The sequence below is a fragment of the Solanum dulcamara genome, chromosome 2 (assembly GCF_947179165.1).
Source record: "Solanum dulcamara chromosome 2, daSolDulc1.2, whole genome shotgun sequence".
In the NCBI taxonomy this organism is placed as follows: domain Eukaryota; kingdom Viridiplantae; phylum Streptophyta; class Magnoliopsida; order Solanales; family Solanaceae; genus Solanum; species Solanum dulcamara.
The window spans coordinates 74,494,441-74,511,331 of NC_077238.1; the positions used below are offsets into that span (position 1 = coordinate 74,494,441).

The 16,891-nt window shown below is 35.6% G+C and overlaps 1 protein-coding gene across 1 annotated transcript; it reads right to left on the reverse strand.

Moving 5' to 3' along the window:
- Window positions 1-1,573: 1,573 nt before the first annotated feature.
- On the reverse strand, window positions 1,574-16,194 carry LOC129880729 (dynamin-related protein 5A-like). Its single transcript, XM_055954905.1, has 16 exons — window positions 15,885-16,194; window positions 14,326-14,389; window positions 14,148-14,252; window positions 13,856-13,957; window positions 13,130-13,180; window positions 12,903-12,964; window positions 12,602-12,692; window positions 10,894-10,958; window positions 9,555-9,749; window positions 9,198-9,317; window positions 8,961-9,031; window positions 8,642-8,867; window positions 2,824-2,874; window positions 2,461-2,689; window positions 2,162-2,301; window positions 1,574-2,033 (listed from the first exon to the last, which is right to left on the reverse strand). The coding sequence occupies exons 1-16, from the start codon at window positions 16,011-16,013 to the stop codon at window positions 1,905-1,907; spliced, it is 1,830 nt and encodes a 609-aa protein (XP_055810880.1). The 5' UTR covers window positions 16,014-16,194; the 3' UTR covers window positions 1,574-1,904.
- Window positions 16,195-16,891: the final 697 nt, after the last annotated feature.

Consider the following 16,891-nt stretch of genomic DNA (forward strand, 5'->3'; position numbering starts at 1 on the left):
ACTACATTCTACATATGTAATGAACTCGTTTAGCTTGAGACATAAAATAAAGGAAGAAACTGCTTAAAAACTAAAACACGTGGACGATTGAGATATAATTTGAATTAATGAATAGTAATGGTGGATATTAATTGATGTAAAATAACATGGCACACGTAGGCCTGGACGTCAAGTCGAATAAACTCAGTCCAAGTCGAGCGGAGCCAAAGTGAGTTCAACTTAAGCATGTCCGAACTATTAGCTTCACTAACGCAAATCGGCAAGAAGCCGGTGTTTGTTCACACCGTTCGGTGCTTGTTCAGCACCGGTGCAATATGAAAGAGTCCTTTAGAATTCCACGTTAGCTATTAAGTATTTCGAACTTCAGGTATTAGAGAAAAAAACCCTTATCCAAGACAAACTTCGTGTTTGATCGTCGCGTACATGCTCTGTTACTGCTTCGTTCATGCGCCAATCAATTGACTGACAAAAAGCTCGAACGTAATTGACTTCTTTCTTAACAACAATAAAGGAAGAGATGATTTGGAGAAGAATTCATTCCTCTCCGAGCAGTGAAGATGTTGAAGCACGCACCTCAATCACCCTGCCTGTGTGAATTGAACGAACTTAAAAGTACAACCAGCTTAAGGGCTCCAAGACGGAGGGCCCGCCTATGTCAGAAAGACGATTTTCTTGTTGTAGAATGAGCCGTATAAAAGTCCCATGCTTTCCGTTGGTCAACTTATTGTAGGAGATAATCGGAATGGGAAGCGGGCTAGTCCCCGAAAATGCCCCGCCCGTAAGTTCCTTTGTCGTTGGGGAAAAAAAAGAATTTCACACTAAGTTTTTGATATATGCGTCCCAGTACTAATCCAAGGAAAGAGGATATTCAAAAAAAGAAAATTGTACTCTAGAGGTAATGCTATACTCCATTCTTCCTCCCGACTTTCTTTCTATTCTCACTCTCATCCAACTGATGAATGCAATTGAAGTAGAGATCCGAAAGAAGGGTATGAAGTCTCTCCAAGGAAGATGATATAACAAAATAAAAGCTTCCCCTATCTCGGGTAAAATTTAATAGTTTCAAGCTAAACGTTTCTTAAGTCGCGGTCATGTCTTGCCCCCCCCCCCTAGTATAGTGACCGCTTCCATGTTTTTCCCGAATTTCATCAATTATTCTAGCTTTTTTTCAATTTTCCATTAGGTGGCCAGTATCCCACATTAGAGTCCGATTAATCCAGATTCGCATTAGGTGGGGATCTATTTGGAGGTCCAAACCCTCCTGAGCTTCGTGCAATATGATTGAGGTCGAGTCGAGCCAACATACACTTTAATGTTTATGTTTTTTCATGACCTAAAATCATCTTCTTGTTTCTCCAAAAGAAAGGGCAAACCTTTTTCTTTCGTTTTCATGTTTTAAACGGTACGTATTTCCAAAGCTTTTCCTGATAGCAGCAAATGGAAAGTAATCCTTTACTTTGCATATTGTGCTAAGCTCAACGGTCGCTTAGTACGCAGAGGTTTCGCAAGGAAATACTCATCTCATTGCTGCAATCAAAACCCCAAGTAATAAGAGCCAACAAAAGAGAAAAAGTCACACAAAATCAATCAGACGTGACTCTGCTAATTCTGTCACTATATCATAGACGCATTGATCCTGCCAAAATGTGAGAGGAGATGGCAAGACATCGCATTCAATATATACTCTACAAGGCACAAGCAAAGAGGTTTTCTATGTATTAGCAACATCAAGTCGATATACTTGCCTTTTAGTACTGTCGATAAGACTAACCACGCAAGCAGCAGCCTTATTACTACTACAAGAAGAAATACATATCGAGGCAAAGAATCACCAGCCACCTATCCCTATATGCAAATCGTGGTGAACGAGAAGTGATGAAAAATGGAAGCTTGTGTAGTTGTGTTTACTTAGACCATGCTACTGAATCAATCTCAGCTTGAGCAGCTCTGTACAACTCGAGTCTCTTTGCCAGAGAGAGGCGGCGCTGCATAATTGCTGGATCCTCATCCAACAACTTACCCAGCTGTTTCCCCTGCAAAAACAGAAAAAGAAAAAGGGTTGGTATGTAAACATTACTATTCGTTTAAGTCATATCATTGCTACACTACTCTCCTACCCAGAAAGGGTTTCAGGTAGATGAACAATAAGGCAGAGTCTCACCTCCTTCTTGCCTAAATCAGCGAAGAAATGGTCAAGCAAGCTGCGTTTGGCCTCCCGTACTTGACCATAAACTACAGACTTCGGAATTGAATTCCTCAAAGTTGCACAAACCATATTGACATAAGACAAGACATTTGACCCTATTCATAAAAGGAAGTTAGAGGATACCTCAAAATAAGTTGCAACGAAAAAGATCTTCCATGACTATTTTACGCGTAATTATCAGTAAATCTAAATGCATTTATCAAGGCACTTCAGAGAATCAACGAATTAAGGGGAGATTGAAGTTCAGAACTCACCAATCCTTCGAAGATAGGAATCATTATAGCGGTCAAAAATAGAATGTGTCGGATTCCCTCCCTTCTCAATATCTTGAGGAAGCTTTCGGAAAAAATCTACGGTCAGGTAACTACACTCCATTTCAACCAGCTGAAGAGTTCCTTTTTTGCTTTCATCCCTCATCCTTTCTAGTGATTCAACAGCTGCATTGCTGACCTCAACTCGTAGGGAGGGATACTGCTTTAGCTCCTGCACATAGAAGAAGCATGCGTCCAGTTGTTAGACACTTAACACACCATAAAAATAATTATAACAATGAGACACTCATAGCAATTTATGTATCAAAAACTCAGAACAGTAATTAGAAACGAAAGAGAACTTGCCGCGGTCTCACTGATTGCCTTGTGAATCAGTTCCTTCAGTATAGCATGAACCTGAAAATCACCACAAAAGAAGTAACTTAGTACTCTGTGATTTGTTTGCTCAACTGCACAAGATTTTTGCCCATAATGACAGAAAAACCTGCCATGCTGAGCAGAAAATAACTCAGACAATATTTCCTAATCTTCGTAGCAGCTTATTACAGTCAGAATAGTCGGATTAGCTGATTAAATTTTAAGAAAGGAATCTACAAGATTACATATAGATAACTAAATTCTACTTCTTTCACAACTTTTTTTGTTTTTTTATAGGAAATTAACAAGATTTGTAGGTCAAGTTGACAGGGAGGAAAAAAGATTCGATAGTAATAAGAGTTCGTCCTGTGCCATCTTTCCTTAGATGATACCCCCCCCCCCCTCCCCGCCATCCAGTGTTATATGGCACTCTTTCCTTTTTGGTCCTCTCCAAATGATTTGATGCTATTCTATATTTGAAATCTCTTTAATTTTATATTTTTAATATTCCCATTTTTTCATTAGGGTGTGTTTGATCTGAAGGAAAATGTTTTCTCAGAAAACAAGTGAGTTTCTTACTTATTTTCTAGTGTTTGGTAAGTATAAGGAGCATAATGTCATGACCCGCCACTTGATCATGAAGAAGGGGAAAAAAACTAGAGTCTTGGAGAGGTTAATAGAAAGCTCTAGAATATCCAAGAGAATGCTTGAAAAGACTAAGAGAAATCTAGAATCTTGCAAATTAGTCTTGGAAGATCTAGATTTCTCTAGAGTGTGTAGAGAAGTCTAGAGAGGGACTTCTTTATAAATATGGAAGAACTTGTATAGCAATTTTTATTTACACTCAAGCCCCTTAGGACTAGCATAAATAGAGAGGGCATTCATTTGTAACAAACTATTCAGAAATAAAGCATTCTTCCAAGTAATACAAAGCCTTCTTTATAAAAGCTCTCTTGTCTTTCTTATAATCTAGCGTTCCCTTAGCGATCTAGTCTTAAAGGCTTACTTGAGCTTGCAAGATCGTAAAAGATTCGTGAGTAAGTTGTCAAGTGCCGCACGAAGGTCTTAGTTGAAGTCTAAGTCCGTGACAATAAGCTCACAAGAACCCATTTGACCTTGCAGAAGGCTAACCAAGATATGAAGCTCAACATCAAGGTCACACCCTCAAGTTCACAAATTTCCAAATGTTATCTAACATGGTACAAGGGTAGACATCGAGAAAATCACTTCACAGGAAGTGCACAAGTAAAGCCCCACAGATACCAAGCAGTGGGACAGAACAGATCTGTCTCTGAATGTGTTGCGGAAGCCGGATATATAGAGAGTGATGAAATCACAACTACTATATCTAAAAGCAGCTAACAAATAGTAAATGAGACAACAATAAAAAGAACACCAAAAATTTATGATGTTCGGCAAAATAAATCTCAAACGCAATCAACCAATATTTATTTCACTCCAAAAGAATACAAGTGAAATACTACAAGAGAGAAAGATGATCAAATGCCTTAGAAGATAAGAAGGCAAGTGAGAGGTGTGTTTCAAATGAATCAGGAGCTACCTATTTATAGGGATGGATTTTTGTTCTTGATATCATCCATGATATCACTATGTGTTAAAATGTCAAGGTTTAACTTGTGAAAACATTTTATGGTTTATCAAACTTTCACCTACAAAATTACTATCTTGACTTTTTGTACCAATGAAGAATTATCTTCCTATCAAATCTTCACATTAATTCATCTAGAATCTTGTCAAATTTAAAAAACCTCCACCTTGGCAAGATTCTCCATTTTCAACTCTCTAAAAAACAACTTTTGAGTGTCTTCAACCTCAATCTACAATATTCAACAGTGTTGATCAAGTTTAAACAATGCTGAAACTTGACCGCAGCCACCACTTTTGTCAGCCACCTTCTTCTATGATGTCTCGTACAAAATGATATCGGGCATCAATGTGCTTCGTCCTTACATGATAAACTTGGTTCTTTGCTAATTGAATAGCATTTTGACTATCACAAAATATTGTGATACATTCTTGTCCAATACCCAGCTCTCTAAGCAACCCTTGAAGCCAAATTGCCTCTTTCACAACCTCTGTAATTGCCATGTACTCTACCTCAATGGTAGACAAAGCAATTGTTGACTACAGTCAAGTGTCAACATTGTTTGAACTTGATCAACATTGTTGAACATTAAAGATTGAGGTTGAAGACACAATCAAAAGAAATTGTTGAGAGAAAGTTGGAAATGAAGAATCTTGTCAAGGTGGAGATTTGTTAAATTTGACAAGATTATAAATTAGTTATTGTGAAAATTTGATAGGAAGATAATTCTTCATTGGTACAAAAAGTCAAGATAGTAATTTTGCAGGTGAAAGTTTGGTAAACCATAAAATGATTTCACAAGTTAAACCTTGACATTTTGACACATAGTGATGTCATGGATGACATCAAGAACAAGAATTCATTCATATAAATAGGTAGCTCTTGATTTATTTGAAACACACCTCTCACTTGTCTTCTCATCTTCTAAGGCATTTGATCTTCTTTTCAACTTTGAACAGTGTTTCTTCTAGTGCCTTTTTTCTCGGCAAAAGGCACATTCATCTTTGATGGGCCTGGATCTTGACTTGAATCTTCCTTTCTTCGTTCTCGTCTAATTTTGAGAACAACCTCTCACGAACAGTGCTTCTGCTTCTTCACCTTTTTGTTTTTCTCTCTTTCTTTGTTCATAAGTATACAAGGCAGAACAAACTTCTTTGAGAAATACTTCATCATTCCCATGAAGTAAAGTAGTTTCAAGGTGCTCAAACTCATCAGGAAGTGAACTTAACATTAAACCCATATCTCCATCAGTAAAAGTTACATCCATATTCTACAAATTTGTCGCCAACTTATTAAAGCTGGTGATGTGATCATTCATCATTCCCTTTGTGTGTGGATACTTTTGTTCTCTTGCAAGGTAAGATCGAATGGTACTTCAAGCAACACGATTGATAATCTTCCAATCTTCTTCTCCTACACTATCTGGTTTCTTTTCTTCTATGGCAATGTCTAACCTTTGTTGAAAAAGGACATCAAGGACCTCGCCCTGCCAGATTCCAAAATGTCCTGATCCGTCAAAAATTTCAACTGAAAATTTCGCATTTGACACAATTCTTGTCATAAGCGTAGATGCCAACAAGGACCTATTATTGACATTTGATATGGACTCATTTTCCTTATCTTCCACTTTTGCTACAAATATTATTTATTAGCTAACAATGCAAAAGATCAAAGTAAATCTTTTCTGATGTGGAAATTCAGACTGTGCTGCAACCACAAAGCATACTCAGATTAAACCTTGGTTTTGATGCCAATTGTTGCGGAAGTCGAATATATAGAGAGTGATGAAATCACAACTACTATATTTAAAGGCAGCTAATAAATAGTAAATGAGACAACAATAAAATGAACACCAGAAATTTACGAGGTTCGGCAAAATTTTATTTTCTTTTGTCTAATCCTCGGACACAATCAACCAATATTTATTTCACTCCAAAAGAATACAAGTGAAATACTACAAGAGAGAAAGATGATCAAATGCCTTAGAAAATAAGAAAGCAAGTGAGAGGTGTGTTTCAAATAAATCAAGCTCTACCTATTTATAGGGATGGATTTTTGTTCTTGATGTCATCCATGACATCTCTGTGTCAAAATGTCAAGGTTTAACTTGTGAAACCATTTTATAGTTTACCAAACTTTCATCTACAAAATTAATATCTTGACTTTTTGTACCAATGAAATTATCTTTCCACCAAATCTTCACATTAATTCATCTAGAATCTTGTCCAATTTAACAAAATGAACCAAATCACCTAGTTAGATAACCCCAAGAAAGATCACACAAGAAGTCAAAATCAGGATATCCATTAACCACAATAGTTCAATCCCAGTAACAAATTACACATATCTACTTCGGTTGACATTATTGACAAAGTGATCCTCAACCAGAAGACCCACAGTTGCCAATTTCCAGCTTAACTTCCTCTTTCAAAAATTATTTCCTAATATCATTTTGTGCAGTAGTTTGTACTTTACCTAGTAATGCCAACTTTGAGCAGTACACATTATCAAAGCTCCAAAAGCTGCAACACTGAGAAGCAACTGGCATTCTCAGAATGAACGTGGTACTCATCCCAATGTCATAAAACACCTCATCTACTCATATTACATTACCACGCTTCAAGTCTCATTGCTATTGTTATTTGTAACATGACAAGACTAAAACAACTACGTCTCAATATCAAACAAGGTGGGGTCGGTTATATGAATATTGCAACTGGCATACAAATATCTGTAACATGACAAGACTCAAACGAAAACCAAGCCAACTTAAACTTGATAGAACTGAAATAACATTTCATAGACACTGGGCCAAGTGATGTTTGATGTCATTAAAGTGAGAAACATCCACTTTAATGGTAGCCAATCACCAGAAGAGATTAAATTAGAAGTTTGTCTAGTTTGGGTAGAAAAGTTAAGCAACCCAACCGCAAAGTTATATTGGCAGGAGAGCGTTCAACTGTATCCCCTTGTTGGAAAAACCATACAATGAATACAGCGTGCTAACTACTACATGGCCATAGTAGATTAGCATTACCCTCATTTTTGTATTTTCCTTGAATACTCTTTAGTTTTAAATGATCACTTCATTGGTCAAAAGGGCCTTTTTGTCCTATTGCACTGAAGTTGAAATTGATCCCCCCCCCCCCCTCTTTCCTCTTCTCATGCTATTTGGATCATTCTCTTTTCACTCTTGATGTGGCCTCTTCCGTCTCTTCTACCTAATACTTTTCTTGATACTGACTATGACGAATTGGAATCACAGTAAAGGTGGGAGAGAAGAAAGTATCTTTGGTTATGACTAATGTTCCAAACAGCTCAGTATCTTTCTTCTTTGGTTTTACCATGGACGATAGAAAGAAAGGAAGGAAAAAAGAGAAGACAATTGGGATTAACTTTTTGTGAAAGACAATTGATTTGCTTGAGTCGGGTGTCTTTCGGAAACAACCTCTCTACCTCTAAGAGGTAGTATAAGGTTTGCATGCACTCTCCCCTTCCCAGACCCTACTTTGTGGGATTTCACTGGATTTGTTATTGTTGTTGTTGTTGACAAAATAGCTCCTCTGATTAATCATGATTAACGTGTTGTTACTTGTTAGGGACATCTTACAAATTTAAAAATAGGTACAATGCTACTACAGCCATGTAGTGGACTTGCAAAAAAAATATGTATATATATATATATATGAAGTGTTGAATCCTCTGAAGGAGCTTTAGTATAAGTGGCAAAGGTTTAAAAAATGCTCTAGGTTGCAGATTCAACTCCTAATTGTGCATTTTGACCTATTTTTTTTTTGAATCCCTTGGTGAAATTCCTTCCCCAGCTACTACACACCTTACTACTCCATATAGAAACCTGAAATGTAAATCAACAAAAAGCAGCAAACAACAACAATTAAGCCTCAATTTCAATGAAGTTGGGTCTGCTATAAGAATCCTCATTATCTAGCTTGCTCCATTTGAGGACCTGTTTCATTCCAATTCTCGATAATTTGAGTCAGAATAGTAAAGTGGAAATCCCAAAAAAGGACAAAGAAGAAGCAATTGCTGATGAACAGGGGCTTCATAAAAAAATGGCAGAAGAAAAGGGAACATCTCACCCATTCAGAAAAGATAATAAAGCTAGCTGAAACCATTATACACAGTGCAACTTATAATAGTATATTTTAGGTACATTCAACAGGGGGCAAAAATCCATACCGCATCAACAGCTGCTTCAGCAGGACCCTTCATAGAAACTATGGAAGATTCAATGAGACGACGATATCCTTGTTCAGGAGCTATCAAATGCGGTTGATATCCATCCGCTTCAGTTATAAGTTTCCTTACATTGTCCATCGAAAGTTGCTTGTCAAATTGCAGCCTTTTCAATGCAGCTGGGAGCTGATTATCAAAGACATAATATATTTTATCACCTCCTGGTCGACTGTGACATTCAGACATCAGAAAACAAACTTAGACCACATAAAAATATAGTTTACTTGGATATGTTAACAAAAAATAAACATGGAACACTTACACTCCATCAAGATGTTCTTTGAAATTTCCATCAAAACTACGACAGATTTCCATTATCATGTACAATTTTCCCTGATCAGAACATGCAAAACCCCAAGACATATGATTCACACTTAGAAGAGCAACAAAAGTAGACTTGTATTCTACAAGCTAACGGAAGTACGAAGAAAGTAAATTGCCTCACAGGATTCAATAACCAACACAACAGAGAGGTAGAGATTTAAAATAGGATACATACTCCCGCATCCGTGGCAATGGGCTTTCCCAGACGGCTCAACTCAGTTTCTAGCTCAATTATGGTTTTGTTGATAAGAGACTGGAGACCTGGAATCCGAGACTTGATAACAGACTCCAAATGCTAAAAATGCAGACAGAAAATCAAAGAAAAACAGTTAGCTATCCAGCATAAACCACAACCTACAAGTCTACATCAAATAGGAAAAGAATAAAGACCTTAAAGGCTTCATTTAGAGTACCAAGAGGAATTTCATTGGAGGCAAAAAAGTGAAAAAAGATGAACAATGCGCAAGTTTTTATAAAAAAAAAAAAGGTTCAACCCCTGAATACTAATTCCATAAGAAAAAATATGACATACTTTCGACATAACTTTCCCAAGATGTTCTGAACCCATCCTGTGAGCAAGATGCCGGTACTCAGGGGTACTAGAAAAGTATTCGCTCTCCCTACGCCTAGCAGCAATCATATCCACATTTTTGTTGATATCAGCTTGTGAACGATTGACAACACCAATCCATGGAAACTGTAGCTTATATGATTTTCCTTCCAACATCTGGAAATCCAAGAACATGATTTAGTATAATCAACAATTGATGATATTTGTAAGTAAATAAGAACCATTGTAATTTTTTCCAGTAAATGGTGAGAGACATCTTGATGGAAGCACAAATTTTAATCAGAAAGCATAAACCATAGGAATATGAATTAACCAGTGGATACCAACAAACACGTTTGCAGAACAAGTTAAGATATGATTACCACTTTTGCACCCACAAATGTCAAGAGGGCATGAAGAAGTGCCTTTTTCTATTCCAAAAGGTAGTATTTTGAGATGCTCAGACTAACCCAATTAAACTCAAATTACACAAGTTCTTTGAAAACTAAAAAAATTATGAAACTCTATTTATCCCTCTGCTTCATTTTATGTACAGAGGTTCCTTATCTCATCACGGAAGCTTCAGTATTTCTCTTTACATAAAAGATACTTCCCCATTTTTCCCAATGTAACTCATCCTGTTGTTCCATTTTATGTGGCATTATTTCCTTATTAGTTTTGTTCCAAAAAGAACACCACCTTTCTATACGAGGCAACAAGTTAACTTTAAATTTCTCATTTACATTTAATGACATGCTTTATAGTCACAAAAATGTCTTAACAGGTACAACAAAAGTCCCGATATTCCTTTTTTCCCTTGAACTTTGTAAAGCTGTATGTATGTACGGTAAACTACAACAACAACAACAACATACTTGTATATTCCCACAAGTGGGGTCTGGAGAGAGTGGGATATATGCAGACCTTACCCCTACCTTTGCAGGGTAGAGAGGTTGCTTCCGAAAGACCCATGTACGGTTAACTACAAGAACAACAACATACCTAGTATATTACCAAAAGTGGGGTCTGAGGAGGGTGGAGAATACGTAGACCTTACCCCTACATTTGTGAGGTATAGAGGTTGTTCCGGATAGACCCATGTACGGTTAACTATCAAACTTAAAAAATCAAGTTATGACATAAATTTGAGATCCAAAGGGGGAATGAAAAGACTAAAAACAACTCGTCTCTAGATTTATCTAAAGGATACAAAAATAAATGAGGTACATACTCATATATCCTCAATTAAAGCTACATATAAGTAAAAATGCATGTTCCAACAAGTATAGCAGTAATTATTATTAACCAAATAAAAGCTTACATCAACAGCATCGGTACCCTTATCCATGAGATCAATCTTGGTCAAAACTCCAAATGTCCTTTCTCCTGAGACAAGTGGTCAGATACTGAGTCAAAGAGTGTTAAAGAGATGAAATTCTTCTTGATATGAGTATACATAATCTTGACCGAGAATGAACCATATTGTAAAAATAGCATCCAGCTAGCGCATTACCCCACAAGGAAAAGATGAGAAGAGTCAGAAGATAGCAAATGGGCTGAGATTATGAACCTAGATAAAACTTAAACTACATTATTTGCTCAATCAAAAAATGATCACAAATGAGTGTGAGAACAATAGTTCTCTGAGTTGTACAAGATAATTGAATGGACATACCTACAACAAGAACAAATTTGCAAAACGACAAGCAAAAGGTAATCAATGCTCAAATAAAGATAAGCATAAAATTAAAAAAAAACAAGTCTCACTAGACTTCACTAGTGGTGATTGTGTTTTAGTTACGAAACAGGATGGTCTTTCTTGCCTTCATTTTTTCCTCTTTCTTTTTGGATAAGTAGGAAAACAGTGATGATCTTTCTTTTCATCAAAAGAAAAGAAATTACACACTGGACAAACTTGAAAAACATTAAGGGCTTCATATATTGGAGCTTTGCCAACGTAAACGAGATAAGTAAAAATATGAAGTACATGTTGTTTTGAAGGTCTATGTTGTATTAAGTTTCCTAACTCTTCATCTTGAAGAATGTGAGCACTGGGAAGTTAATATAGGATAAGAGACTTCAATTTGCTTAAAGAAGATATAAAAGCTGTATGACCTAATTTTCTTTATCAAATAAAAAAAAGTTGTACGACTTAATCTTTGATTCAAAGTCAAAAAACCTAGGGTGTAAGTTGTGCGGACTCTTCACTTTCAATGCCGCACCCATGCCGAATTCTCCAAAAATACACTACTTTTGGAGAACCTGGCAAGCACCCGTTGACATTTTTGAAGAGTCCAAGCAACATAGGAACAAAAATGCACTTGTAATTCAGTTAAAGTGGAATATCCTCAGAATTCTGTTCTAGATGAAGTGAAACTGCATTTGCTTGACTAAGATACTGTTAAACAGGACAAGGAGTGGAATTGGGACGTCTTTGGAAGGGTGCAGGTTAAGATGAGGGAGGTAATGAATGAATTGGGAGATCTAGAAAAAATGGAGGTATGGGGGGCTAAAAAAGGGAGAAAAATGAGAAGAGGAGTCAGCAATGTCATCAATAGCTTGGGAGACTAGCGTTTGATGGAAAATGAGTTTGGGTTTGGGGAAATCTTGAATGTGTTTGCGTTTGTGGAGGGCAGATAAATTATAGACGCACGATTGGTGGAAAATGAGGCAGTGGCTTCTTGAATGGTAGTTGGATCTAGAGAATGTGAATTGGACTTGAACTTTGTGATGCTAAAGATAGGTTTTGGAGAAAGGTAGAGAAGGTGGATAAAGTTTTTCATGTCTACACTAAAGTTGTCAGTTTTTTATAAGGTAAGCAATTTTATTAATCAAGTAGCAGGTCCATAATGCACGTGGCAGCTTCTGTTAAAGTGTATAATTTGCCTAAAAGTAATTAACTAAACCAACTATAATAAACTAGATACAATTACTTCCCACCAATAAAAGAACATGTCCATTAACACATTCAGAACACTCTAGAGCTAGAGGGAAGGAAAATTGTATGAAGAAAATTCCCAGAAACTGACCTTTAGGGTCTACTTCGCGAGAAATCTTGATTGCATCCGATGTTGCGAGATCTTGATTCGCAGGGGAAATTGCAAGAATAATACAATTGGGCTGCAATGTCAAGAAAACAGAAGGCAATGATTTTCACAAGAATTAAGAGTAAACTGAGATCTTTAAACATATGTTAGATGTTTCCAGGCATATTAGAGCAAGCATAGCAAACTACTGAAATATCAGAGAACTGTAGTATTATCGTTTTCCAAAATGTTAACACTATACACTGGAACGTTTTCTCTTGGATAAAAGACTAGTATAACTGACCTTCTCAATATAAGACCGAACCATGTTTTCAATGTCTTGCACAATGCTGTCAGGCTGTCCCTCTACATTAATTCAATGGACAGAATTTCAATTCCGCAACAGTTTTTGTTTTGAAAACAAAAGCTATGTATCAATGCAACATGTTCGGGTACGTTATATGAATCCTCAATATACATTTTTCTCCATTTGAAATTAATGACACAAATGAACAGAAACCCTATACTCACCAACTGCTACTTTTGTAAGTCCAGGAAGATCGATCAGGGTCAAGTTAACAACTGCCATGACAAAAATCCAAAATAAGCAGAAGAAGTAGTAAATGTTGAGGCAATGTAAAATTAGAATGGAATGAGTAGAAAATCTTTTCTCAGACTTCTTGGATAACTATACAACGTATTGGTGCTACAAAAATGCTGCAATTCAGGCAAGTAAAATTAAGTTGCCATTCTTTTAAAAAAAAAAAAAAAAACTCAAGCAAGTAAAATTAGAAAGTCCAAGCCAAACTGGAAACAAATTACCAAAAACACTGATTTCAACACCAAATGGACTTTGACAAGTGAATGTATAACTGAAAAGGAAATAGTAACAATAGTAAAGCATTCACAACAAATGAATTCACCAGAAAACTATCTACTATATGTGATTAGTAATTTTAAAGCAATTTTCCAGACAGCTATCAGATGCGACAATTTTTTAGTTGCTAGTACCTGAATACATTAAGTTTGTGGGAGAAACATTTGACACCAGATTTCAGTTAAATACATGTTTTGTGTAATCAAATTCAACCTCATCCTACAAATTTCAACATCCTGCTTACTCAAAACAAATACATCATCAACAACCTTTACCCAAAAAAACAAAAAATAAAAATCACCAAAAACCTCAATTGGACTTAGAAATACACCATTGCAGGCAATTGAATTGCACAAACAGAAAATGAAAGTTCTTCATACCATTTGGAGAATATATACTGAGATAAATTGGCACACTAGAAATCTGTTTGCTGCGGCCTGTTTCTCGATCAGTCTCATCAGCAATCTCCTTCCTCACAGCAGCTGAAAGACACATATAAGACTTAGAAGCAAAAAGAACAAGAGACTTAAGTGAAATAATGCTGAGAGAAAGTTTACTAGTGAAGTACCGAAGATAATGACAACAAGAGCACACACTGACAGGTGCTACATGCAGAAGATGAAAACAAGAATTGAGCAAATAATACGGTAGTATTGCTTGTCAAAAACTCACCAAAATCAGTAAACCTCTTCCTTGGTAGGTGTCCAAATTCTGCATATTCTCTACCTTCATCTATCCGATGAAGCTGTAGGACAAGGGGGCGGCGGGTGACAATTCCTGTACATGATATGTGAGAATTCTGGTATTGTTAAAGTTTTGCATCTATGATTCCAATTGATGAAATTATTACCTGATCCACGAGGCAAAAAATCTTTTCCAACAATGCTCTCAAGCACTGAAGATTTCCCAGAACTCTACAAGTCATCCAAAAGATGGAGTTAAGCAACATAAATGCAAAATAAACCTACAAATCTACGGAATCAATAGTTTTTGGAAGACATTAAGTACACAATATAAGATATATTATCACAGAGGAGACGTGTGATACATGATACAGGTCATGCACACCACCATTAGAAAACTATTAGCATGCACCCAAGTTTTAGTTGAGCAGAAAAGGCATCAGATTACTCACTTCCAGACCCAAACGTCCATTTACCACAACAGTGATTGTATATTTGCATAGAATGCACACTCAGAAATGTATCAAGCTATGGAACAGCACATTCATATCATTGATGTCAAGCAGCTCATAAAACTTCTTCATTGAAGACAAACATATACTGTATATTACAGTCAGATTCTACATTTTAATAAAGAAACTATAATACTAGACTGCCCCTTCACATGTGCCTAACATGAACCAAAATTCTCAAAGCCTCAACCCAAATAAAGCTAGAAAAAAGTCGGTCCTAAATAATTCAAATAACATACATACTCGGTCCAGCTCCTTCCAATCCTTTTTGAGACATTCCAAAATGTTTATTTCTATAGAACTGTACAACCCTCAAGAATTCAAATTCATTAAACTATTCAATTTTAAAACTTCAAATATGATGCTTTTTCTAGCAAACTAAATTCTCAAATATTTTTTCAGTATCACTAATATATTATATGAGTCAAATAATTATCCAGACAAATATCATCACATAAAGAAAATTCAGAGAATACTTTAACAATTCTTTGCCGTCCAAATTTATGTGGCACGGTTGGAATTTCAAGAGCCAACCAAGTTTTTCATCCAAAAATTTTTTATATGCCTTTTAAATATTTTGATTTGTTAATTATTGTGATTTATAGTACTTTTTCCATAGTTTTCAAATATATAAATTTTATTTCAAAAAAATCTTAAAGCTTCTATGTCCAAATTCATGGCCAAAGTTTACTTGTGCCACAAAAATTGGCACAGAGAGAGTAATACATGTGAAACCTACATATATGAACTTTTCATGACTAATGTTATCGGATCAAGCTGAAGCAAGTAAACCTATCAACAAAATCAACTGAGGTAAGTAACAAGAGCCGGAGATATCTTACCACGACAAAACTGTCAGGTAAAATATAGCAAGGAAATGACCAAAAATGGAAGGAACGGAGATAAGGCAACAAACAAAACTACTTACAGAAATTGTGAACATAATAGTACAAAAACACAATACAAAAACGCAGATCTGACTTCAATAAACACGCAAACCAACAAATTCAAGCTCAATTAAGACGAACGACGATTCAAACGAAGTAATAACATTCAAAAATTTCCAATCGCCAGCTAACATTTCCAGATTCATACATAAAACACCGCAATAAAACAGAATTTGAGTTTGCTTCAAAGTACTTGACTGAACAAATTAAAAGGCAAACGGAACAGAATATATGAAAAATTGAGAGAATCTAGATGTGTGAAAAAACCTGTCCACCGACGACGGCGATAGTAGGCAAAGCATCCCAAAGAGTAGGCAACGAACTCTCTTCTCCGTGATCTCCAAGTGCAGTACAAGCTCTCTGTAATCTGTTAACTAATGCTATGAGATTCTCCATTGTTATCTGAGTCAAAGATCGGCGACTTGATAGTCAACAAGTGTAAGAAATACTATGAGTAGATCAAAAGAGTTGAAGATAAAGAGATATTGGAGAGGCTTTTCGTAATTTTCGGGTGCAGCTGTGTGAGAGCTAAGATTTTGAAATTAGAAAGCTTCTTGAATTTCGCATTTGATGGAGAACCGCTTAAAGGCTAATTATGGAAAAAGAAAATACCAGTACCTCAGTCTTTATTTATTTGTGTATATATTATTTGTTGATTTATTATATTAATAATATGAGAAAAAATATTATTTATAATGAAAGTTGGTCATTTGTTTGGTTAAATTCTACATTAGATGCTGTTAACTAAAAGGCATTTTTGAGCCTAAAGAAAATGTTTAGGGAATTTTTAAATCTATAGATGGAATAAGGACATTTTAAAATTATTTTTAATAGCTTAAGAATATTTTTAAGCTTTTTTCTTAGATTTTTAAAAAAATAATTGAAAGATACATGGTCATTTTATTTGCTTGGCTAGTCAAACATGGGTACTTTATAGATCTTTGGGCTTGTACCAAGGAATAGAGAGACTTTACAAATAAAGTCCGAGGATTGGCATCAAGAAAAAAACGAAATAAATCAAACATGTATTATGTATTTATTATGCATAACTATAATTTAAAAGATTTACTATTCACAACTATACTATTTATTTAAAAGTGAATCTTTCAATTATCATACTTTTAGGTTTTATTCTAGGCATTGAATCTACGGAAAAGATTAAAAAATATCCTTAATTTATTAAAAAATAGTTCAAAAATATTCTCTTTCCATCTATTATCTTAAAAATACCCTGAACATTTTCTTTAGGTTCAAAAATGTCCAATAGTTAACAG